This window comes from Anthonomus grandis, chromosome 17, assembly GCF_022605725.1.
Source record: "Anthonomus grandis grandis chromosome 17, icAntGran1.3, whole genome shotgun sequence".
NCBI classification, from domain to species: domain Eukaryota; kingdom Metazoa; phylum Arthropoda; class Insecta; order Coleoptera; family Curculionidae; genus Anthonomus; species Anthonomus grandis.
The window spans coordinates 7,635,140-7,660,881 of record NC_065562.1 but is presented as its reverse complement, the minus strand read 5'-3'; the positions used below and the strand labels follow the sequence as shown (position 1 = coordinate 7,660,881).

At 32.8% G+C, this 25,742-nt stretch overlaps 1 protein-coding gene across 2 annotated transcripts in view; it reads right to left on the bottom strand.

The window, feature by feature from the left end:
* The window catches only part of LOC126746624 (tetratricopeptide repeat protein 7B), a 159,900-nt gene extending 143,515 nt beyond the window's left edge, over positions 1-16,385 (bottom strand). Inside the window, exon 1 of one of the 2 annotated variants that reach the window (XM_050454954.1) lies at positions 16,153-16,385. In XM_050454954.1, the coding sequence (XP_050310911.1) occupies positions 16,153-16,279 (127 nt within the window). In that variant the 5' untranslated portion in view covers positions 16,280-16,385. The remainder of the gene's footprint in view (positions 1-16,152) is intronic. The other variant, XM_050454955.1, reaches the window with a different exon arrangement.
* Positions 16,386-25,742: the final 9,357 nt, after the last annotated feature.

Genomic DNA, 25,742 nt, shown 5'->3' with positions numbered 1-25,742 from the left:
TTATTGAAGGATGTTGACTGGTCAGATCTTGAAGTTACTAAAGATGTAAACATATGTATTGATTTATTTTACAAAAAGGTATATGAATGCTTGGATCAAGCAATACCGAAAAAAACAGTAAAGAGCGACATTTGCAAAAGTAGTAGCTATCCAATTTATTTTTCTACAGAATTAAAAAGAAACATAAAGTTAAAAAGTAAACCCCACGGACAAATAAAAAAGGGGATGCTAGTTTGGAGGTCAAAAAGCAGTTTAAAACCTTGAGAGCCACAATCAAATATCAAACTACACAAGAAATGCAATTGTATCATGAGACAGTTGAAAACAATGTTTTTATTGACCCAAATACCTTCTGGGACCTTATAAGATCTAAACGTTTAAAACCTAATATTCCGACAGAGGTTTCATTTCAGGGTCATTCTGTTAGTGGTGCTCTAGACATTGCTAATACATTTGCTGCATATTTTGAGTCAGTTTTCCGGCAGTCTGAGGAGCCTAAATTTGAAGAATGTTCCAGCAGTTTTATGTTTTCCTTTATATCTGACGACGACATTAAAGCAAGTATCAAAAAATTAAACCCAAAAAAGGCCACTGGTAACGATCACATACCTTCCTATATTTATAAGGGATGTTCTGATATTTTGTGTGCTCCACTAAAAACAATTTTTAATCTGTGTCTAATGACGAATACATTTCCTGAAATGCTGAAGTATGCAACAGTAACTCCAATATTTAAATCGGGAGATGCATGTTTGGTTAACAATTATCCACCAATTAGTGTTCTCAATTCTCTTGCAAAAATTTTTGAAAACATTCTATACCAAGATATCTTGCACACCTTTATAAATAAATTTGCTCTACAGCAGCACAGTTTCTTGCCGGGAGTCTCAACTGTCACCAATCTTGACCTTCTGACAGAGGCAACAGCTAAGGCTATTGACAATAAGGAGCAGTTAGATGTGATCATGACGGACTGTGGAAAAGCTTTTGATAAGGTTGATCACGGTCTGTTGATCACTAAATTGGGTAAATTCGGTTTTTTTTCTGTCCGCATATAAATTTATAGCTTCCTATCTAAAGAAAAGAATTCAACGGGTTAAGATGGGTAGAGAATTATCTGTGCAGTACATAGCAGTGTCTGGAGTGCCACAGGGCAGTAACCTTGGTCCATTACTGTTTGTGATTTTTATTAATGACTTGCCAGATTCTGTAGAATGTTCTGAGTGTGTCATGTTTGCAGATGACTTTAAGTTATTTAAACATATATCATCTATTAAAGATTGTGATGAGTTGCAGAGTGATTTAGACTTCAGTGTCTGAGTGGTTTAAGGTCAATAGAATGTCATTAAATGTTGGTAAATGTCATGTTTTAACTTTTACACGAAAAGTGGAATGTACCAAGTTTAATTACATGATTGATAATTTGTCACTAAGCAGCAAAAGTGAATGTAGGGACCTTGGTGTGTACATGCAGTCAAACTTTAAATTTAACCAGCACTATGAAGCTATTGTCAATAAAGCATATAAAGTTCTTGGATTTGTAATTAGAAACACTAAAAACTTTAAGCAAATAAAATCAATCATAATGTTATACAATACATTGGTTAGACCCCATTTAGAATATGCCTCTGTTATTTGCTTACCACAGTCATTGGTGCATATTGATATGATTGAAAAAGTGCAAAAGAGGTTTTTAAGGTATCTATATTTAAGAACTCATAATACCTGTCCCTATATGATTTCTTATGAAAGTATGCTGACTGAATTTAGTATGGTTAGATTAAGTATTAGACTCAGTTTAAATGATGTACTATTTATATATAATATTGTCAACAATTTAAAGTATAAGAAATGTTCCTTAATTAACAACATAACTTTTGTGGTTCCTAAAGTAAACTTAAGAATAAGAAATAAAAAGCTGTTCCAATGTTTAACTCCAAGTAGTTCACCTATAAATCGAATGATGTACCAAAGTAATGAATATATACAAAAATGTGATATAGATTTCTTTAATAGTTCTGTAGGACAAATTAGATCTGTGATTTTAGGTAGTTCAAAGTATAAGTAGTACACATATTTGTTTTAGAACCTGCTATATGTATTTGTATGTTTTTTATGTTTTTTATATTTTTTTTATATTGTTAATTTGTTTAGTTAGTATATTTTAGTTGTAGTCTTTCTTTTTCTCGCCTTTACTGGCTTAGTAAGCACTCTTAACATGTAATTATATTTCCAATGTATTTGTGAGAGTGTAATAAATAAATAAATAATATGACTTTTTTTTATAAGCATCTATATCATATACTGAACCACACAGTGCCTCTTTTTAAATACAACAAAAAAAAACTCTGTCTTGTACACTAATGCCGAGACTAATTCAATTATCAAAAATTTGCAAAAAAAAGGATAACTTCATAAAACAAACAAGAAAAATAAACTTCACTCTAACCATATAGCATTCTTTAATATTAGAAGAATAACAAAAATGAAACTTGATAATGCATATAAATGCTATATTAACATTTCTTAAAATCCTGCTTTGGTGGTTTTAGGTTGGTCCTCATGCACCCCAATGCATTTTCAATGATTTTGCTAATTTCTTTAAGAGTTTGTGTGTACTCGCCACATCAAATTCTTACATATCTTGCTTCTCTTCCATACTCCTACTTCCATAACATATGGATAAATCTTTTAACTAAAAATGAAGTTGAAACTACACTGCCAAAAATGAAAAACAAACACACAGTTTTTATTGTTTGAGATTATGCACAATGTTTACAACTGCTCTGCTTCTCATATTTAGTCTTGCTAGAAGAATGTCCACTTTTCCAGAGGTTTGGAAGAGTGCTAAAACACCAGCACATAAGAGCAGTGCAACAGGAAATATTGAAAGTTTTAGACCTGACTCCATACTGTCCAACTTTTTAAAGGCCTTTGAGGTATATATCTATAACATCTTGTTTCATTGACACAAAAATCATGGTTCCTTCTGTAAAAGATCAACCATCACAAATTTCATGTGTTTTTATAAAAGTATACAAAGTTATGGGACATAGGTGACAGTTGGATGTTGTGTATGCAGATTTTTCAGAGGCCTTTGCTAAGTTGGATCATGGTCCTAATAAAATTATATCTATGGGTTCCTTTCATGGCCTTGTTCTAACACTGAGTAGTGCCTATCAAGAAAGCAATCTTGCATCATTGATCTTCTCTATATTTGTCAATGATATCACTAGTACTGGTATATTTGAATATCTGGTTGTTGATTACTTGAAAATATTTCACATTATAATGAGGATTGTTTTCTGCTCAACTCTATGAGCAATCAGCAACAACAAACTCACATTTAAAAAACATATTGATGAAGTGTTAAATCTTCCTTATAAACTCTGTCAACAAAAGGTTGGACAATCTTTTTAGATTATATAATAGCCTAATTAAATCTAAATTACTTTATGCAGCAATGGTGTGGTTGCCCAACTATAATGTCCATATAGGCAAACTCAAATATGTGCAGTGCAGGTTTTAGAAATATCTATGCTTCGAAATTGATGGAATATACCTGCTGAAGGCATATGATTATAAGTTACTTCTACAAAGATTAGATTTTTTATCTTTGAGGCATTGTGCTATTCTAAGCAACCAGCTCTTTTTATTTAAACTATGCAAGTTTAAAATTGGTGCAGCTCATCTTTTAAAGAAACACCTTATCTTATCAAGAAATGTACCTTCATATTGACCTTACTTATGATTTAATATGTCACACAGCAACATTGATATTGACCTTTTTAATGGTACTATAGCTACATTTGAAAACAATACTACTTCGATGATTATAACGTTATAACCAACAAATCTCTCTGTCTATATAAACCACTTATTTAATATATTTTTTTTTGTCCGTACTATACTCTGCAGTTGTAATTGTAAAAACAATAAATACACGTAGATTCTCGCAAGTTGGAATTAATAATTTCAAATTTCATTTCAGAAAAGGTATTGTTTTGAATCCTTATGAAACTAATACAAATCTTTTGTTTGATCAGTTTATGATCCATTTTAATTGGTGTTTTAATGCAACAAAAACAACATTAGGTAAAATAAAAAGCCAAATTGAGTTCTCTGAAGTTTTAGCAAACTTAGACAAATTAAAACCGTTAAATTGGTTAAGAAAGCAGACGAATTCTGATTTATTAAATAATTATTATAAAAATTTAAAGAAAGTTGTTAATAAAAATATACAAGATGAAAGGCGAGAGTTTTATGAAAGCAAAATTTGTAACTCTAGGAATAGAACAAGAATGCTTTGGAACATTACAAATGAAAAGTTGGGCAGACAAACAAAAAATAACAAAGATTCCATTATTGCCATTACAGATAATAATAAAAAAACCGCAGAGTTGTTCAGAGACTATTTCGCCAATTCAGTAAAAAACAGATTAGATAATTCAAAATTAAGTAATAACAATTATAGTGTCCCACAACAATATATAACAAATACTTTTTATTTTAAGCCTGTAAGTTTAGGCGAAATCTCTTTGGTTGTAAAAGGTTTAAGAAATAAATTTTCCAAAGGACTTGACGAGATCCCAGCAAAAATTTTAGAACAATTCTGTGGGAGAGGGAGTATTTCCCATGCAGTTGAAGTGTTCAAAAATTCTGGTGTTTAAAAAAGGTGATCCTAATAGAATTGAGAACTACAGGTCCATTTGCGTTTTAAGTAGCTTCTCCAAAATATTTGAAAAGCTTATGCATGATCCATTAGTACGATTTCTTGATAAATATAATATTCTACATTCTTAGCAACATGGTTTTTGAAAAAATATGTCTATTGAAACAGCTTCTCTTGAATTAATTCAATATGTCTGGGATTTCAATATCTTTTGATTGGCAAGTAGCTAAACTATCCAATTTTACAACAAATAATTTATGTAAGTCATATAACTTTAAGAGATCTGATTTTCCAGGTCTCTATACATCTTTGTATAATGTAAACTGGTCGTTTCTAAATCATTTAAATAACATTAATTTGGCCTGTCAACTATTTTATGATAGGCTTTATCAACTGCTTGATTTGCATGTTCCTTTATTTAAAATTAATAAAAAGAAGAGGTGGTTTCCATCCTGGTATTCTACTGAACTTAAACACAATATAAAACTTATTTGCAAAATATCACAAGGCATTTAAAAATTCAGGTAGTAACTACCACTTTACTGAATTTAGAAGATTTAGAACTGTTGTTAAATCACAGATAAATACTTGTTATGCATCTTATATAAATGAAATTCAAAATAGTATATCTACTAATCCTGCTTTATTCTGGTCATATATACAAACAAAGAAGGGTGGTTCAAGAATACCAGGTAGAATGCATGACCATAACGGAGTGTATGAGAAACCGAATCACATAGTAAATGCATTTGCGTCCTATGTCCAAAGTGTTTATACCTCTATAAACAATGATGAAACTGACCATCTGTTATTCAATCCAAATGATAACCATGTAGTTTCAAATCTCTGTGTGCATATAGATGATATTTCTGAGTTGGAAATTGAGCAAACTTTCAACAATATGAAGAGTAAGTCTAGTTCGGGCCATGATCTTATTCCCTGTTTTCTACTAAAAGATTGTAGTGCTGTTTTCGCTGAGCCTCTTAAATATCTTTTTAATTTGGCCTTAAAGACATGCACATTTCCGTCATGCTGGAAACTGGCTAGGGTATGTCCGATATTGAAAAAGGGGAATGCTTCTGATATTGCCAATTACAGACCAATTGCGATTCTCAGTAGTTTTGGAAAGGTCTTTGAGAAAGTCATATACAACCGTATGTTTCCAGCAGTTCACAGACTCATCGCCACTCAGCAACGTGGATTTATGCCCCAACGTTCTATAATGTTTAATCTGCTTCAATTTACTCAATTTTTAAGTGATGCTATTGATGACGTCGGCCAGACTGATGTAGTTTACACAGACTTCTCAAAGGCCTTTAACTGCATTGATCATTTTACTGTACTTAAAAACTATGCTCTTTTGGATTTAGTCCATCACTTGTCTCTTTTTTTAGATCATATCTTACTTCAAGGCAACAATTTGTTTCTTATAACGGCTTCAAGTCTGAGTTGTATTTGGCTTCATCTGGGGTGCCTCAAGGATCGAATTTGGGGCCTTTACTGTTCTTACTTTTCATCAATGACCTTTCCCGCGCCTTAACTTGTGAAAACTTACTGTTTGCCGACGATTTGAAAATATATAGCAGAATCAATAGTATTGACGACTGTGTATTTCTCCAACATCAACTTAATATTTTACACACCTGGTGTATAAAGAATAAACTTAAAGTAAATATATCTAAATGTAAAGTAGTGACATTCACTCGGAAACGTAAACCATTAAATTACGTATACAGTATCAGTTCTGAAGAATTAGAGCATTGTGAAAATATACATGATTTGGGGGTTATATTTGATACCCACCTGACATTTATTCCCCACACTCAGTCAGTCCTTTCATCCACAAATAGAGTTTTAGGTTTCATAATGAGAAACTGTAAATAATTCACTAATATTACATCTCTTAAAACACTGTTTTACTCACTAGTTCGATCAAGACTTGAATATTGCTGCTTAGTGTGGTCCAATATATCAGATTCATGTTATGGCTCTAGAGAATGTTCAAAGAAAATTCCTCAGATTTTTGCATTTGAAGGAAACTGGTGTCTATCCTCAAAGAGGATTTGATAATGCTCTTTTACTGTCTCAGTTTAATATCGATTCTCTTAATTTTAGAAGGATGCTTGTTTCTAATAACTTTGTATATAAGCTTACTCACAATCTTATTGATTCGCCCCATCTTTTATCAATGTTAAACTTTAGAGTACCAAGATGTAACTCACGGCTTACCGAAACATTTTATTGTCCTCATTCGAGAACTAACGTTGGTAAGAAGTCAGCAATTTTTGTTATGACCACAAATTTTAACAGCATCTCTGCTTTGTGCGATATACATAACTGTTCTCTTAGACAAGTAGGTATTTTCACTAGGGAAATTTTCTCCCCTCTTATTTAAGTTAGATGTGTAGGACTTATACCTTAAGCACATATTGTATTTTTCAGTTTTTTTTTCATATTTTATATCTGTTACTTGGTGTGCTAGCTTTGTTCTGTAAATGGTTTTGTACTGTTGAACAATAAATAAATAAATAATATTGAAAAAAGATTGAATGTAGTGGCTTTTCTGTTTCACCTATCTCGAGCTTTTGAAACGATTAATCCGATTTTTATTAAGCATAAATTAGAGAGATTAGGAGTGCAACGTTGAGTATTGAGTTGGGTTATATCATATATGACTGACAGATTCTCTGTTGTAAAAGTGGGTGATGATTTCTTAAGTCAGTATAACTGCGAACTTGGAACTCCACAAGGTAGCACTTTGGGGTCGTTGCTTTTCCTACTATATGTTAACAATCTCTCAGAATTCATTGGCAATGTTAAATTGTTCATGTACACAGACGATACTACTATTGTAGTTACAGGAGAAAGTATGGAGAAAATCGAATTCAAAGCATGCTCTATTATAAAAAAGTTTAACCATTGGTGTGAGGGAAATCACCAGCAACATGCTGAAAGTCACTCCTGCCTAGTCAGTGTCTGTACTTTGTACTGTTTGTTGGTATTTTTGTGGTTATTATAGTTTCTAAATTTTAGATGTGTGTAATGAGGTGTTTTTTTTTATAATAGTTTTACTCTTTTAAATAAGTTAATTAGGATTATCAGTTTCTTTCTCCTGACTTGTCTTATTCTATTGTATATGTAGTATCAAATGACCAAATAAATCAGTAATTTTCAGATTTCAGTTGTTTTTGAGTCATTTCAATTTTTATAGAATGTTAAGTTTTTATACACTGTTAAAATAGGTTAGGGTCAAGTGGGGTAAATGTAAGCAGGGGTAATTGTAAACGCCATAGGCAATCTTTTTAAATTTGCCGCTAAAACCTTATATTTTCCGGGCACAGTCTATTACCCCCTCCTTTCATACTATACAAAGATGCAGGTGTCCGCAGGCTCGATTTTAGTTTGTTTTGTGCTTTCATTCCAACCATAACAATAATTCTGTTTTTCCATTGGTGGCCACTGTGTGAATATTTATGTGAAAATTTAATTTTAAAGGTAAGTACTATAAAATAAGCTTTGTATTGTTAAAAATACCCTAATTGTTGTGCATAAATATATTTTTAAAGTGAAATATTACCTTAATATCCAAAAAAAGGTGTTTACATTTACCCCGAAAAAAAGTGAATGAGGGTAAATGTAAACGTATGGGGTAAATGTGAACATAAATTTTAGTAAATACATTTGTTTCAGATGGCGAGAAAGTATATTAGAAAAACTAATGAGCCAGCTTATACCAAGGAAGACCTAGAAAATGCCGTTCGAGATATGCAGAAAAGAAATATGTCTTACAGGCAGGCACAAGAACACTACTCTGTACCAATTTCCGGTATTTCCCAGCGCCTTAATGGAAGAAGAACCGCCATTGATTCTACAGGGTGAGGTCGTAAATTAACGTTTGCTCATGACACAGAAAAGAAAATTGTCGATTGCTTGTTGGCTCGTGCAAAAGCTGGATTTCCGTACGATAAGGACGAACTGTTGGATCTCATTCAGGAGTATCTAAAAATCACGTAATATATCTACACAGTTTGTTAATGACCGCCCAGGTATAGATTGGTATTACTCATTTTTAAAACGGCATAAAAAACTTTTATCTTTAAAAAAGCATGAACATCTGCAAAAATGTCGGATAGACGCTAGAAGGCCGGATGTAATTTACAAGTTCTATGAAGATTTAAGCAACGCATTTAATCAATTCCAAATAACATCTCCAGAACAGGCATGTTTCCTTTTTAATGCGGATGAGACGGGCTTTAAAAGTGACCCAAGTCGATTAAGGGCAATTAAAAAAAAAGGTCGCGAATCTACTACAGTCCTAGCATGTGTGGGAGCAGATGGTTCTGTGCTTCCTCCTCTTATTGTATTTAAGGGCGCTGGTGTACAAGCACGCTGGGTGTTCGAGAAAGCGTATCCTGGAACTCTGTATGCAGTGTCAAAAAACGGTTGGATGGAGGAACCACAATTTTTCACTTGGTTTACCAAGGGTTTTATCCCTCATATAAAAAATATAAGACACTTTAAGAATCTTCCAAACCAAACTGCGGTGCTAGTATATGATGGACATATTAGTGTTCGCATAGTTGAAGAAGTATCTCTAACAATGTTTTTTGTGAAGACTTTTTGGGAGAAAAACTTATCGCGTATGGAAAGAAACAAATGGGTAAGGGAACCGGAAGAGTGTCTAAATCGGAATTTGTGGAACTACTAGCCGAAGTTTGGTCTCATGCAATAAAACAAAAAAATATTGTATCTGGTTTTAGTAGTTGCAGGATTTTTCCTGTTGATAAAACAAAATTTCCGATAGCCTCCTTTAAACAGCGTGAATTAGAGCAGTATCTGCAGAATCAGAATATTTCATCAAGAGAACCTAATAATAGTTTACGAAAAATGGACAGCCCAAGAAATAATTATGAATTTGAAGTTCCAGAATTCGAAGAATATCTACAGAATCAAAACGATTCATCTAAAGAACCTAATAATGGTTTACAAGAAACAAAAAGCCCTAAAGATACTCCTGAAAATATCCCACTTGGTATTTCCGATAATCTCCACGACGATTCAATTACGTCGCTAGAGGTGAGGGTAGGAACTCCAACACTTGACCAAAAAAAAACAATCTTGTAAACACCTTACCACTGAAACTGGTATATATGTCACTACAATAGTAAAGCAAGTAATACCAAGATTAGGACAGCAGACATATGGTGAAATTTTAACAAATCAAGACGTCCTTGATAGGCTTAAACAAGCACACGAAAAGAAAATGAAGAAACCCAAACAAGACAAGCAAAAAAGGAAAACACTAGAAACCGAAGAAAAACTAACAAAAAAACCTAAAAAAACAAAACAGTCAATCAAAAAGAAAAGCAAACAAGATAGTTCAAGTGAAGATGATAATATTGATATAGAAGCCATCGTAAGTGACAGCGAAAGCCCTTGGGATTGGGAAGATGAGAAAATTGAAGACCCAGTTGATATAAACAAGACAGCTCTTTCGGATTTAAAAACTGGAAGTTTCGTTCTGTTTGTTCAGTCGAGACTATCATAAATAATGATGTTGAAGTCGTAGGATTAAGAGCTATTGATGACACCAAACAAAATTTTGCAGTCAATTCTAGCGATTTGAGTTATGTTAAGCATGATCAAATACTAGGTGTTTTGTTTTTCCCCATAATTAAAATGAAAGGAGAAAGGATATATTACTATTTTGAGAAAAGTGTTCCAGTAGTAGAAGAGTTCTTGTATTACATTGCTGTAAGAGTACCAACCTTTTTTTATTACTAATAATAAAATATTACCAAGTTACCAAATGCTATCAAAGTTTTCCTAGGTTTTTACACAAATCTATATGGTTTTCTTTATTATTATTTGTTATAAGGCAAAAAAATAAGTTATTTTGCATTCTATTTTTAGTATTTTTTAATACTTACCTAAATAAAAATCAATAATAAAATAATAATAATAATAATAAACGACTTTTTATTAAACTCGGCGAAGAGCAGCCAAAGCTGTTTGCTTAACTGAGCACACAGAAATCAGCAATACATAATATTATAAATTACATGGTATAAATAGTCCTAATTAGTTACAATAATTATGATAATGAGAAATTTACAAAATTCAATCCAAATATATTTAAAAGTTCACAACCCTGGTATAGAACTATATTTACTCAGCATAAACCCTTTTACGTTTTTCTTAAAACTTCACAAACTACAATTTTGAAGTTTATTATGCAACAAATTGTTATATAATTTTGAAGCAAGAAACGAAAAGCTACGGCGAAAAATAGCTGTGCGATGCTTTGGTATATTTAAAAGGGTATTTTGACGTGTGATACGATCATGAGTGGAGAATCTAAAAGTTAAACGATCTCTAAGATACTCAGGCGCTCCACAAGAGATGATTCTATGAAGAAGTGTGATGCGAAGTGTACCGTCTCTCGATCCTGCATATTTAACCACTTTAGTGCAGGTAACTTGTATCTGACGTGATCACGGGCCCTTAAATTGTAAATAAAACGTATACATGAATTCTGCAAGCGTTGTAATCTTTTTTTTGATGTTACAACCAGGGCTGGGCCATACACAAAATCACAATAAGCAGTATGAGAGAGAACCAATGTTTCGCATAAAACCTTTCTCAATGGCAGTTCGAGTATATCTTTACTTTTGTACAGATTCCGCAATGACATATACGACCTTTGAAGGACCCTTGCCAATTGGCTGCAAAATCGTAACTTAGAATCAATTATGATGCCGAGATTCTTAAATTCTCTCACGATCGGGATTGGAGTTTGGGATACATGAATAGCCAAATTATTCATTGCCCACTCATGATCAGGACCAATGTATATTACGACTGACTTCGACGGATTTAGTCGCAACCCAATATTTTTAGAATATTCAGCTACTGACTCTAAACACTCATTCAATCGAAGAACAGCTTCGTCTGCATTTGCCTTAGAAAAACTGGTATATATTTGGCTGTCATCCGCGTATCGTTGAATTATATAATTATTGACAATAGAGTCCACGTCACACATATAGATAACAAACAGCGAGGGTCCCAAAATCGGTCCCTGTGGCACGCCTTTAGTCAAAGGGTTCAAAGATGATTTCCCATCCTCAAAACGCATTGACTGAGTTCTACCTAATAGGTAGCTCTCAAAAAAATGAATGGACGAAAGAGAAAATCCCAAAGAACTCAACTTAGCGCACAGAAGCTTGTGATCTATCGTGTCAAAAGCCTTGCTGTAATCAAGCAGAACCAGTGCTGTAGTATTACCCTTATCAGCTGCTTCATATATGTCATCTAGGACGCGCAATAAAATAGATGTTGTACTATAGCCTTTACGAAAGCCTGATTGATTAGGGCTAAGGAGAGAGTAGTGCTTTAGATAAGTAGTCACTTGGGCATAAATTAGTTTTTCCAGGATCTTAGAGCACACACATAACAAACTTATAGATCGTAAGTCAGAAAATGTTACTCGTTATTATTTTTGGGCAAAGGAAGAACCACAGATGATTTCCACAGATCAGGGAATTGGCCACACAGAAGGCATTCATTAAAAAGATGTGTAAGAAAACGGACTATAACCGGACAGCAAAGTTTAATCATTTGGATCTTTATACTATCCAACCCACAGGCATTTGATTTAATAGTAAAAATTGCATTTAATACATCAGTTTCTAAACACAGTGTAAACTGAAAACTGCTTATTGGATGTATCTGTTTATATTTTTTTTATTATACCATTTATTTTACATATTGTTAACGAGTGTATTAATAAAAACTACTTTCCCAAATGCTGGAAAGAAGCCTTTGTGTTGCCATTGCCGAAAGTGCATAATCCAACTGATTTTAGTCAATTTAGGTCTATTAGTATTTTACCAACGTTTTCAAAAATTCTCGAACGCATTCTAGACTCTCAAATTCGTAGTTTTCTTAATAATAATGATATTTTACCACCTAAGCAATCTGGATTTAGAACAAATTATAGTTGTACTTCGGCTATGGCGGACGTTATTGATGACGTAATTCGGGCTAGAGATGAGGGTAAGATTTCTGCTCTGGTGTTGTTGGATTATACTAAAGCTTTTGATTTCGTTAGCCACTCAATTTTAAAGTCTTTGTTTCATTATATTGGCTTTTCTGATGCTGCTATTAATTTAATTGCCTCTTACTTAAATAATAGGATTCAACGTGTTAAAATAGATAACGACATATCTGATCCTTTGGAAGTTGAAAGTGGTGTGCCTCAGGGTAGTATTTTAGGACCCTTGTTTTTTATCATTTACACGTCTAGATTTTATTTTCAATTAAAGCATTGTGCCCATCATTTTTACGCAGACGACACGCAGTTATATTATTCATTTTTACCAGGAGATTTTAAAATGGCTGAGTTTAAAATTAATCAAGATTTACAAGCTATTTGTGATGTTTCTTCAAAGCATTTATTAAAATTAAATCCTTCGAAGTCATCTATAATGTTCATAGGTAATCGAACTAATGTAAATAATATTTTAAATGGTATAAACATTAAATTGGGGGACGAAAGAATTCCAGTTGTTGACAAATGTAAGAGTTTGGGCCTTATAGTAGATAATAATATTCGTTTTAAACATCACGTGTCTAATATTCTTAAAAAGGCATATCTTGCTTTGAAATTAATTTATTTGCATAGACACTATTTAAGTAAAGATATTAAGAAGCTTTTATGTGATTCATTGGTCCTTTCACAATGTAATTACTGTGATGTAGTGTATGGCTGGTGTCTTGATTATGAGGATAGGGGTAGACTGCAAAAGCTCCAAAACTCTTGCATTCGACTAATATTTGGCATTCGTAGGAGAAACCGCATTTCCCATAAACTTCACGAACTTGGATGGCTTAATATGCATAATCGAAGAATTGCTCATTCTTTAACATTTTTTTATAAATTTTCCACACTTCAATAACATAGTCAAGTCAGCCCTGAGAAGGCTTGGGTTCATAATTAGAAGTTCTCAGAGTTTTACTTTGGAGTCTACATTAAAACTGCTTTTCTGTTGCTTTGTGAGATCAAAACTGGAGTTTGGCTGCATTATATGGAACCCGCTCTATCAGAATCATGTTGGTCTCCTTGAATCTGTTCAGCGTAGATTTGCTAAGTTTTTGGCCTTCAGGCAGGATGGCATATATCCGGTAAGAGGGTTTGATCATCGGCAACTATTGGAACGCTTCAATCTACATCCATTACAACTCAGAAGAATGATCTTCTCTGTAAAATTCCTGCATGGGTTACTGAATGGATTCATTGATAGTCCTGTACTTCTTTCCGGTGTACGTTTCATGGTGCCTAGGCTTAATGCTAGACATCCCCTAACATTCTTTCTGCCAAGGCCTCATACTAACATCCTGTTGAAATCGCCACTATATACAATATGCTCTATATTTAATCGGATCTGTCACATGTGCGATATAAATTTCTCTCCGGTTCATGTGATTGTCGATATCTTGGTGGATCATTACTCTTGGGATTAAGACCCATGTGTTTAAGTTATAGTTAGTAGGTATATTGCAGTTAATTTAATTTAATTTAATTTTGTTGAATATGTGATTATCTTGTTAAACTTTTATAATTGGGTTTTTATATCATATTAATAGTTATTTGTTCTAATTCTTTGGATAACTTTTGAGAATGTGAATTTACTTTACTCTTTTTCTTTTCTTTTCATTCTTTTAGGTTTGTTTGTGTGTGTTTTTTTTTTAACTATATTTTTCATTGTTTTGCAACTGTTTCCTGTTATTGGGCAAGTTGCCTGTTGGAAATAAAGGCTTATTATTATTATTATTATTATTATAAAATTTTAATATATCGTAGTCCGCCCTATCTCTATCAAAAAATAACTTTTAGAAATGATGTACACCATTTAAATTTAAGAAGAAATACTATTCTCATTCCGAGACATAAAACACAGTTATTTAAACGATCATTTTCTTACAATTTTGCTTATCAAATAAATTCTTTAAATTTGGATCCGGACCAATTATTAATTTCTTGTAATACTTTTCGTAGGAGGATGATTGTAAATCTAATGAATCAGCAGGGTATATAATTTAAGTTCTTTTTTTTTTTTAAACTTTTTGAATGGTTGTTTTCTTAAGTAATTTATTGCAATTTTTGGTATTGGGATCATTTTATTTATTTATTTATTGTCTGCAATAATTTTTCTATTTTTTGTTATTTAACAAAAAATTTAATCTGTTTTTTGGGTATTTGCAGTGTGTATTGTTTTGCTTGATGTTAAACTGTCAAATTTAGAATTTAGAACTCTTATGTAGTATTATGTAGGTTTATTAGGTATAGGATTAAAGAAAAAGCTGTATTTAATCAGTTATTAGTTAAGCGTTAATGTTAATGAGCGTTACTGAAATTACCATTTTTTTTTTTTAATGAAGTGTGGGGCCACAATGTTAAAGACCAGAATCTGCCATGGCAGAATTCTGAATTTGTAGGCCTTTTATTTGCGTAAATTTATTGCTAGATTTTGTAAACTTGTATTTTTTTTGTTTCTTCTATGCAAATAAAAAATATTTATTATTATTATTATTATTATTATTTATTTATACAAATGTCAGTGATATCTATCGCTAAAGCATCAACTGATTCTATAAAATTTTGGTATTGTTATATTGTGTTTTTGTTTCCCATAAATATTAAGATCATCTAGAGCTTTCCATGTATCTTAATGCCTTTTACTTTTTAGGGGTAAATGTAAACAGCCTCTCAAACTAAATAGGAATGTTTTTTGTACTTCAGTAATTCAAATGTTTACTATTGCCCCACAAATTTTCTTATTTACTTAAATGGTTTTTGTAGTAGCTGTTTACAATTACCCCAATACCATTGGGGTAAAAGTAAACAGTGACAACTTTTTTTTTTATTGATTTTTTTTTTAATTCTTAACTTTTTTAATGTTTTTTTGGATTTTCGCAAAATATAAGGTCTATGCAATATAGTAAATTAATTGTAGCTAAAATATTTAATAAACAGAAGTTGCGCCACACAGATAAAAACCATAAATTTTTAAACTTGACAAAATCATTTACAATTACCCCACTTGACCCTACCTAAAGTATATAGTTTTTAGTTTTTTTTTTTAAAGATATCTGTTTTGTATAATTGCTTTTTGATCTGTCAAGCATAAGTTTATTTTAGGTAGTATTTACCTTTCTTCCGAAGCCAAAATCTTGACATGGCAGCTTACTTTATACTCTCAGGAGCAGCAATTTAAATACACAGGCACAATAATAAGACACTAATAGCTATTAGACAATATGATAAATATAGCAAGAATCAAAATGTAAAGAACACTGATGAATCTCAATGCACCAAACCAACCAGTTTGTCTAATAATATTAAAAAAAACTGAGTTAATTAATATCATAATTATTTAAATAGCAAACACGCAATTATGGTTTTTTTAGCTCCTTACCAAAGTCTGGAGATTTTTCCTTCAATTGCTGGGCTAGTTCAATAACTTTCAGCCAGTTGCCATCTTCTCGGTTTTTCTCAATTTCCACCTCGATTCTAGTAGTTGCCGACTTTCCTCTAGTAGTCATCGTTGGCAAATCTCATAAGATAAGCCCAACTTTGTATAATTAAAACTTTGTTTAATTTTTATTGTATATTTATATTATGAGAACATAATAACAATAAAGACATAACCTATTTTTCGCTTGGGAAAAATTGACTTTTGGTAATTTGACTGACGTTACACGTTATGCTGCCTTCACACTCGATTTGAAAAGACATGTAAGAAACCGTATTTCTAACCTTGCTTCATTTTTTTTGTTGGATATCGGTCAAAAAAATCTTCTTTAGACGATGGATTTATAATTTTTATTAACGTTTCGATCTGTGTGAGTTCATCCTTAGGACTATATATTGTCTTCGTTAATAATAATAATAGTTGTAAACCATAATAAGTACAAGGATATACAGTAGGGCGGGCCGAAAAAAATTTTTTTTGAAAATGTATTTGGTATAATGTTAAAAAGTTGAAGGACATAAAAAATATTTACCTGTTTTTTTAAATTTAATTTCCTCTTATTTTTTACTGCGCCCCCCGGCTCTTAAAAGGGTCAAAATTTCAAGGTCATATTTTTTTTTTGTATAGTAGTTAAAATTTAGGTATTGACGTATAAAGTATCCACAAAAAAAATTAAAGCGAAAAAATGATTTTTCACCACGCGCCATCCCTTAAGTATATAAAAACAGCTCTTCACTTGAGAATTTGATGAACTTTTCTAGAAAAGTTTTATTACAGGTGGCTTTATTTGGTAAAGTATACCATATTTCATCAATTACTCAACCCAGAACTCACCACGAGGAGGTGGCTGCCTAATCGAGTTCTTTAATTTGTAATACTCTTCCTTATTTTCATATGATGGAAGATCACTTCTACCTTCAAATTTTATTCGAATGTAGCCATCTCTTTTGTCATGGCCACAAACTTTCCCTGATGCTTCAGTGATAATTTTAACACATCTCTCCACAGCTTGAGTGTGACATGGAAATTTATTTAACATAATGACCGATTTTTGCTGTATTGCTTCCGTCAAATCCTCATTTGAAATGTCCATTAATAAAGGAGGTTCGGTGACAACGCATCTGTTCCAGTCTATAAGATCGGTGTAGTCTCTTCCATTCCAGTTGAGAGCAGGTATTTTAAAAACTCTTAGATTTTCTTGACTTTAAAATTCGACGAAGCCCCAGTTCTCGTATATGACTCCACGAGTCAGTAATCATTCCTAACAGAATGTTTTTGGGATGGGCAAAGTAAGCGTTAGTGCTTATGACATTATCAATTATTTTCTTTATGTTTTCGGGAAATTCTCTTGCAAAAAATGTCGAAGAGGTAACTCGTTGGCGTGAAGCAAACATATCAGCCATTGGACGGGTTTTCCAATCTGCTTTTCCATTAATCTAATCACACCACCTTTCCAGCCCGTGTTAACATTTGTACCATCACAACCGATTGCCCTAATGGAGTTTAAACTTATTGATTTGGCCTTTAAACAAGAAATCATACTTTTTACAATATTGGCAGATATTCCAGATCCTTTAATTGTTAAATGGTCAAGATACTTGCTTTTTGGTTCTTCTATAAGAGCTATGTATTCTTCTTGTCTGATAACACGGCGTCCATTACTTGGAACCATAGTCTGATCTTTTCTTCCATCAAAATAAATTTCTTGTATCTTAATTTCGATATCACAATTTGGTTTAGTTAGCTTTCTTTTCTTCTGTAGTTCCCTTCTAATTTTATTTTTGTCAATTACATTGACTGGGTTATCTGAAGAAACTAATCCAAAATCTTCAAGGGTAGCAGTGGCAATTTTTGCCACAGTCCTATTCGAGGCACCAGTCATATCCGCCATTTTTGCAACATTAGATAAAGAGACTCGCATTTGGGTTTTATTTTTATTTAAGGCACTTAATACTAAATCATTTTCTAGAGAATAGGACCACCTAAAGTTTTCGTCTTGTGATATATCATCATATTCTTCACTAGAGGAACTGTCTTTTAATGGTTTTTTTGAAGTGGTATCTTTTTGGTAACCTGAGGGTGATTAGGCTATGCGTAAATATTAGTGGACAGGGCCGGCGTAAGTTTGGTTTATAGATGAAAAATGATTTTAGGTTGGGGCGCGGTTAATTATGATAATATTAAGATTATAGATATTTTTGCGATATTTTATTGGTGTTTTAAATATATTATTTATGAACTATTTACAGTTATACCAAATCCAAAATATTTTTTTTATTTTAAGGTCATTGGGGCGCGGTCAAATTTTATTTTAATTTTGAAAAAAATACAACATTAGTTTTAAACCATTCCACAACTATTTTCACTATACCAAATAAAATTTCGAAAAAAACATTTTTTCAGCCTTTTTCAGCCCTCCCTAATATACAGGGTGTTTGGAAGGTGAGTAGCCAAACGGAAATGGTGAATAGGTGAGGTTACTGGCTATTTAAAACACATAGTATAGTATTTTTTTTATTTTTCCTCAAATTTAAGGAGTAATATATTTTTTCCTTTTTTTATTAGATTTTCCCCGTTTTTTTTACTTTAACCTTCAATTGTTTTTTTAATTTTTGGCCAAAATGGCGCACAATTAATTTTATTTTAAAGACTAATGTTGTCTCATTCAGATTTAGGTTATAACTGAGAAATATTAAAGATATTTAAAAAGAAACTAATAGTGGAGTAACAAACTTCCTCAAATCAATAGAAAAAAAATGTTACGTCAACTTTACAATGGAAAAAATAATAATAAATAAAGTTGTGTGATTTTAAAATGTGTTAAAAAACTTCTCTAGTTAATAGTCTTTCTAACGATGTGCACATGTAACAAAAATAATTAGGTAGCTTACGAAAAACAAATAAGTTTGTCTTCAAGGACGCTTGAACCAATTTCTTGAAAGCCACCTAATTGAGCAGGTATAAACTTATGTCTCTTTCTAACACTGCTAAACCTGTTGTGAATACCCAGAACCATCGTACGTTTTGGAGATCGGCCGAAAAAGGACGAAAATGCGTATAAATTTACAAAAAATATTTTTATCGGCTTATGTTGACTCGCCGCTTTTTGCAGGATAAGTTGATGGGCATAGCAGTGCTAGCAATAAAGTGTGCATTTGGGTATATTTCTTTAATTTTTATTTATACTCCTAGGTAATACATACATAGATAGTATTTAAAGATGCGGCAGAGAATCATAAAAGGCATGATAATCATGTTCAATTACTTTTTTTAGTTCTTGCAAGTGTTCAAATTTTTGCTTTGTTATTTTTATTTCAGCTAAATGTAGTTGCTGCGGTTCAGACGGAAGCTCTGTAGATTGTAGTTTATTGCGACTTTGACGAGGTTTTTCGAATTCAATCCAATCATCGCTGTGATTCAATTTGTACTTCATGATGCCGGATGGCAAATATAATAGTCCACGTATATCTGTTACTTTTGCGTCTCTTCCAGGTTTTATTGAACCAAAACTGCCTTTAACATTATCGTATTTTAAAAAAAAAAGTAAAGTTAAAGTTATGTACCCTGTATGGATGATGGTCTCTTGCCTGCCTCATTCCACTGATATTCACATGGCGCATAAATTGGGGGCTTAAAGTATGCTTCAAGCGAGGAATGAACTGAGTCAGCCTCCATTATTGTATGCCCATGTTCTAAGATGAGCTGCTCTATGGTAATATTTAAATTTTTTGCTAAATTATTAAGGGCACTAGAAAGAATCTTATTGCGGTTCTGATACCCGCAACCATCGGATATCAGAACAACATGCTTGTAAGTTTTCTCTTGAATAGCATTTTCGATGTAATGAACAATGCACGTTGTAAATTCGTTTGAAGTTACACCGCCATTGCTTTCGTGCCAAACATAAAGATCCACACTTTTGTCGTTAAGTGCGTAAACTGTAAAATTATGGATTTGCAATTTCTGTTTGTAATATACTGCAGACGCTTCCAACTTTGGCGCCAAAAGGACACTTTGCAAGTCCATTTTTACAATTAGCTTTTCATTCGAGGCAGATTCTTTTGCGCTTTTTTACCTGTATTCCACGAGCAACATAGATCACATTGATCCTTCCTAGGTTTGTGAATAGCAATTTTCTCAGATTTTAAGATATTTGTAAATAGTGTATGTGATACTGGTTCTATGTTCTTTTCTGTGCAAAAATTAACGTACACTTTATAAATATGGAGGGTTGATCTAAATACAGATTCAAGGTACATTTTTGTAGAAGAGCTCCGACAATAATGACTCGGGACCTTCGGTAAGTCTTTCAACCACTGACGGGCTTGCATTTTCATACATTTTCTTACATTTGATTTAGCCTGATTTGCAACATAATTTTCATCCGAGTTTTCTTCACTGTCCATATCTTCTCGGTTATTGCTTCTTCTCGGTTTGATGAAAATTGCTGGTCCATCGTTCAAACGTATTTCGTCCCAAATTGAAAGTATGAAGTAGCATTGTTCTGCATACTAACACTTTTTTACCTGAAACAACAGAACCAATAAGAAATGGTCATTTTACTAAAATAAACAAGATGTTACCAGTTTCCAGTGGGAGATAACAAGAATGAGACTGTTTTTTGCGATTGTCTGTTTTATTGCTATTTTCTTTTCTCCTTCTTTTTATATCTGTGATCGAAACTAAACCTCTAAGGTAAGAGTTTCTTGAAACCCAGCTTGGCAAACTCCAAAAATAATCGAATGCTTTCTTTCTTAGTTCTTGCGTTATTTGATGACACAGAAAACTCTTGCTTGTCTTTTTTCTAGATGTTTTTACTATGACAGCATCTACATTTCATACATCTCTCCTTCCTTACTTTGTCATGCCTTATAATTTCTTTTTTTGACCAAGTGTACCCTATGTAGCTCTCACTTCTCAGTCTTTTTAGTTTAGTTACTTCTCGGGATTTTTACAGCTTGTTTATGGTGCTACTAGCTTCTGCAAGAATTTCCCTCTCATTTAGCAAATTATCATGATTTTCTTCTTCTAACATTTCTATTTCTACTTCGCCCTCAACGTCATGATTAATATTTTCGTCATGTCCTGAGCAGTCTAATACTTCTTTGTCATTAATTTGGATTATTAGGTTCTGACTTTTCATTTCATGTAGTACATCAGGAGACAACATAAAATTTTCATTAACTGGGACCTCAAATAATACAGTCGGTTGAGCATCTGCATTGACTACCTCAGAAGTTGTTTCATGTACATCTATAACATAAAAACATAATGACAATGTACTAATGTAAAGTTAATAATTATCTTTAATTTGACAATAACCTAGAAAAATAGCAGATACATAATTTTTAAATTTGTTGCCTTTTATATTGCAATTTATATCCACAAAAACACCAACAAAATACTACTTACGGATAGTTAATTCTTAAGGGTTAGATTTATTAAGGTTCTTTGATAATAGTTCACCCGTCAAAACACCAGCATTCCACCTGCCAAACAATGTCATCCACCTTCTATTTACATTGTTTGAGAAGTAAAATGCTGGTGTTTTGACGGGTGATCATTCTAATATATCGTTGCACTGGACTTTACTAATTAGGAATTCTTCTTTTGGGGACCAATATTGCAAATTATGAAAGTTGGTCCCTCCCTTGAAAACTTGGATTCTTCTGTCTACAGTATGTTTTTCGAGAAATCGCGGTTATCCACGTCCATATGTAGCAGAAGGCGGCAAAACTGAATGCGTCTTTGGTAGTCGTTTTCTTCAAGATCTTGCACGGGAGTGTAATGAAAGGGATGCTTTCCGTTGGCATGAAGAACAGACCAGACCTTCCATACACTTAGATTTAGATTGGCAGCTACAGTCCGGATGCTCGTTGTGGGATTTTCGTCAAAAGCCTCCAGAATTCGTTCGTCATCAGCAACATTACGTTGTCTGCGAACTCCATGTTCACGGTGATTTAGACTACCAGTTTCTCTTAAGCGTCTCAAGGTCGTTTCAAAATTATGACGATTAGGTTGGCGTCTATTGGAAAATGCTCTTGGTAAATTCTTTTTGCTTCTCGTCCATTTCCATCAGCTCTATTATATGCCATTAGGATATCGGCGTACTCCTCGTTTCTAAAGGTACCAGCCACAGTAACAATAAAACAAAGTTAACGAAAATGAACAACAAAAACCATATGCGTAGAGCGGAGTTAAAAATACGTGAAGTAGCGGAGAAAGACAAGTCTCGAAAAAATAATACTAGGATTATGGTTAGTGACAGGTAACAGTTTAAGGTAGCGGGGCACAAAGGGAGTGTCGCCGAATGATAAAGGAGATTATTACGTAACAGGTTTAGCTGTGTTAGAAAGAGGTATAAGTTTATACCTGCTCAATTAGGTTGCTTTCAAGAAATTGGTTCACGCGTCCTTTAAGACAAACTTATTTGTTTTTCGTAAGTTACCTAATTATTTTTGTTACATGTGGCATATCGTTAGAAAGACTATTAACTAGAGAAGTTTTTTAACACGTTTTAAAACCCCGCAACTTTTTTTATTGTTATTTTTTCCATTGTAAAGTTGACGTAACATTTTTTTTCTATTGATTTGAGGAAGTTTGTTACTCCACTATTAGTTTCTCTTTAAATATTTTTCTCAGTTATTACCTAAATCTAAACGAGACAACATTAAGTCTTTAAAATAAAATTAATTGTGCGCCATTTTGGCCAAAAATTTAAAAAAATTGAAGGTTAAAGGAAAAAATATATTACTCCTTAAATTTGAGGAAAAACAAAAAAATACTATGCGTTTTAAATAGCCAATAACCTCACCTATTCACCATTTCCGTTTGGCTACTCACATTGCAAACACCCTGTACAGGATTTTCGCGGTCTTAGAAGTTTTTATTTATTTTTTTTACCATTTACCTTGGGAGATGAATCATCCAAAAAAACATAAAATGACGTAAGAAAAAAATTGATGGTTTTCGAGATATTTTGTTGAAATCAAAAAGTATGATCATTTGATGGAAGAAGGGACATTCAAATTCAAGTAGTTAGTATATTGCAAGTAGCTTAAATTATATATTATTTATTTGTACCGTTCTCCTTTAGGCTTAAGAGAATTTTTTGATTGTCTGGACTATATTCTATCAAATATTTCATCTGCTTCAAAGATTATTTTGGCCGGCGATTTTAATATTAATTTTAATGATAAGGATTCTTTAAACACTAATCTTCTTACTAATATGCCTGTTATATATGGATTAGAAATGCATGTTAACAAACCAACGCGGATTTCAGATAATTCTAGAATTTTGATTGACTATTTTTGTTCAAATTGCAACAATGTAATCTGTTTAATGTTGAATGCAGGCATATCTGATCTAGAGACTTTCCACTATAAATATTTCGGTGTGTGTCAAAGCAGACATCCTAGCGTATTGCTGGTAGAATATTTAGTACTGCTAATTTTGGTTAAGTATCAGAGATTGTGTGACAGAATAGAATCACAGAATTTAAATCTTACTTCAGATCCTACTGCTAACTTTTACAAGATGTTTACTGAGATATTTCTTAAGGCGTTTCCCATACAACTAATTAAGAAAACACCAGAAAGAATATGCTCTGGCTTACTAAAGGTTTGAAAGTCAGGAAATACTCTACGGTCTTGAAGAAATTCACCGATAACGTAAGATTTATTAATTATTGTAATAGTTATCGTAATATTTATAGTAAACTCATAAAGTCTGCTAAGGGAATATACTACTACTTAATAAGGCCAAACATAAACAAAAGGAAAGCTGGTCATTAATTAATGAATTTCGCAAAAACTCATCTCATTCTAACCCTGATCTTAATCCACACCACTTAAATACCTTTTATTGTAATGTAGCTAATAACCTAACCCAAAGTATGACATCTACCGCAGATCCCCTTTCTTATCTTAAAGATCTTTCTATTCCTCGTACATTCGCTTTTTATGATACAAACCGGCAAGAAATTAGGATAATAGTCGCCGAAATTTAAAACGAAAAATCTAGTAAAGAAGATGATATCTCTTCTAAAGTGCTCTTGCGACTACCCGATAAGGCCCTTGACTCTCTCTCTATCGCTATTAACCATTCTTGGTGTGTCTCCAGCTTGCCTAAAGTCTTCTCTGGTGGTTCCCGTTTATAAGGAAAATCGATGATCCGTCGAACTATCGCCCAATCTCCTTACTTCCAACCTTATCAAAAGTTATAGAGAAGCTAGTCAAAAAAAGAGTCTGTGATTATCTTCGATCTCTTAAAATTATAACACCAAGACAATTCGGATTTTAATCATCTAAAAGTACTCAGGATGCAATTTACAGCTTCTTCGAGAGTGTTTGCTTTGGTGTGAACCAAAGTAATGTGTCGGTAGCAGTTTTCTGCTATCTATAAAAGGCACTTGATTGCGTGGATCGCGGAATTCTAATGTCTAAGCTGGAAAGATATGGGTTTTGTGGAGTGGCACACTCATGGTTTAACTCCCACCTTGAAGGCCGAAGCCAATCAGTTATGCACTTGGCTGAGAGATCATCAGTCCTTAACATCAATTGTGGAGTCCCTCAGAGCTCTCTTCTTGGGCCACTTCACCCTATCTGCAGACGACACATCTATCCTATAGAAAGTGAAAAAAATTGTAAGGCTTCTTGAACTTATAGCTAGCTAATGATCTTAAGATTAAGGACTGGTTCACATCTAATCGTCTTTCTCTGAGCCTGAGTAAAACTCACATTATTGGGTTTAAATGTGACGTAAATGGTCTTCTCTTAAATGGTCATGCATTGCCAGAAACTACAACATCTAAGTTTTTGGGTATAACAATTGACCAGGAATTACGCTTTAAAAATCATATATTATCATTAGGAAGAAAGCTCTTAGCAAGATATTTTGCTGTGCTAGTGGTTAGGGAAAAATTAGGCCTAAATAGTTTACTTCTCATTATTTGAGTCTCACCTTAGGCATTGTATCCCATTCTGCTAATCAAGACTCACTAAATATAGTTTTTGTTCTTCAAAAAAAAAGCAGTCCGCTTTAATGTCAATATAACACAAAGAGAATCATGTAGACCACACTTTGTGACTCAAACAATTTTAACTCCTACCTCCCTTTTCATACTGGAGACATGTTCCCTTATCTTTAAAAACCGTGATCAACTCGGAGAGCCTATTCCTCAACACGAAACACATCAAACTAATTTTTTTCCTTTACCGATACCAAATTCATCACTTTTCACAAGGCAAAAATAAAATGATCGTTTACATTCTGCGTCAAGTTTATTTAACACAATTTGTACAGCATAAAACCCACTGGCTAATTTTCAGTCTCAGTGTAGAAATATGTTCACAAAAGTTTAGTTTAATATGAGGTGACAAAATCCAAGAAACCTGGCGCCGGTATGTATTTCCAATGGCTTTTCCTGAATAATCATTTGGTCAGTTGTCTAAGGTTCAATCTAAAACATTTGAATTACACCAATTTTTTACCCTAAACAGAAATTTTTACCCTATTCAGAAACATCTTGC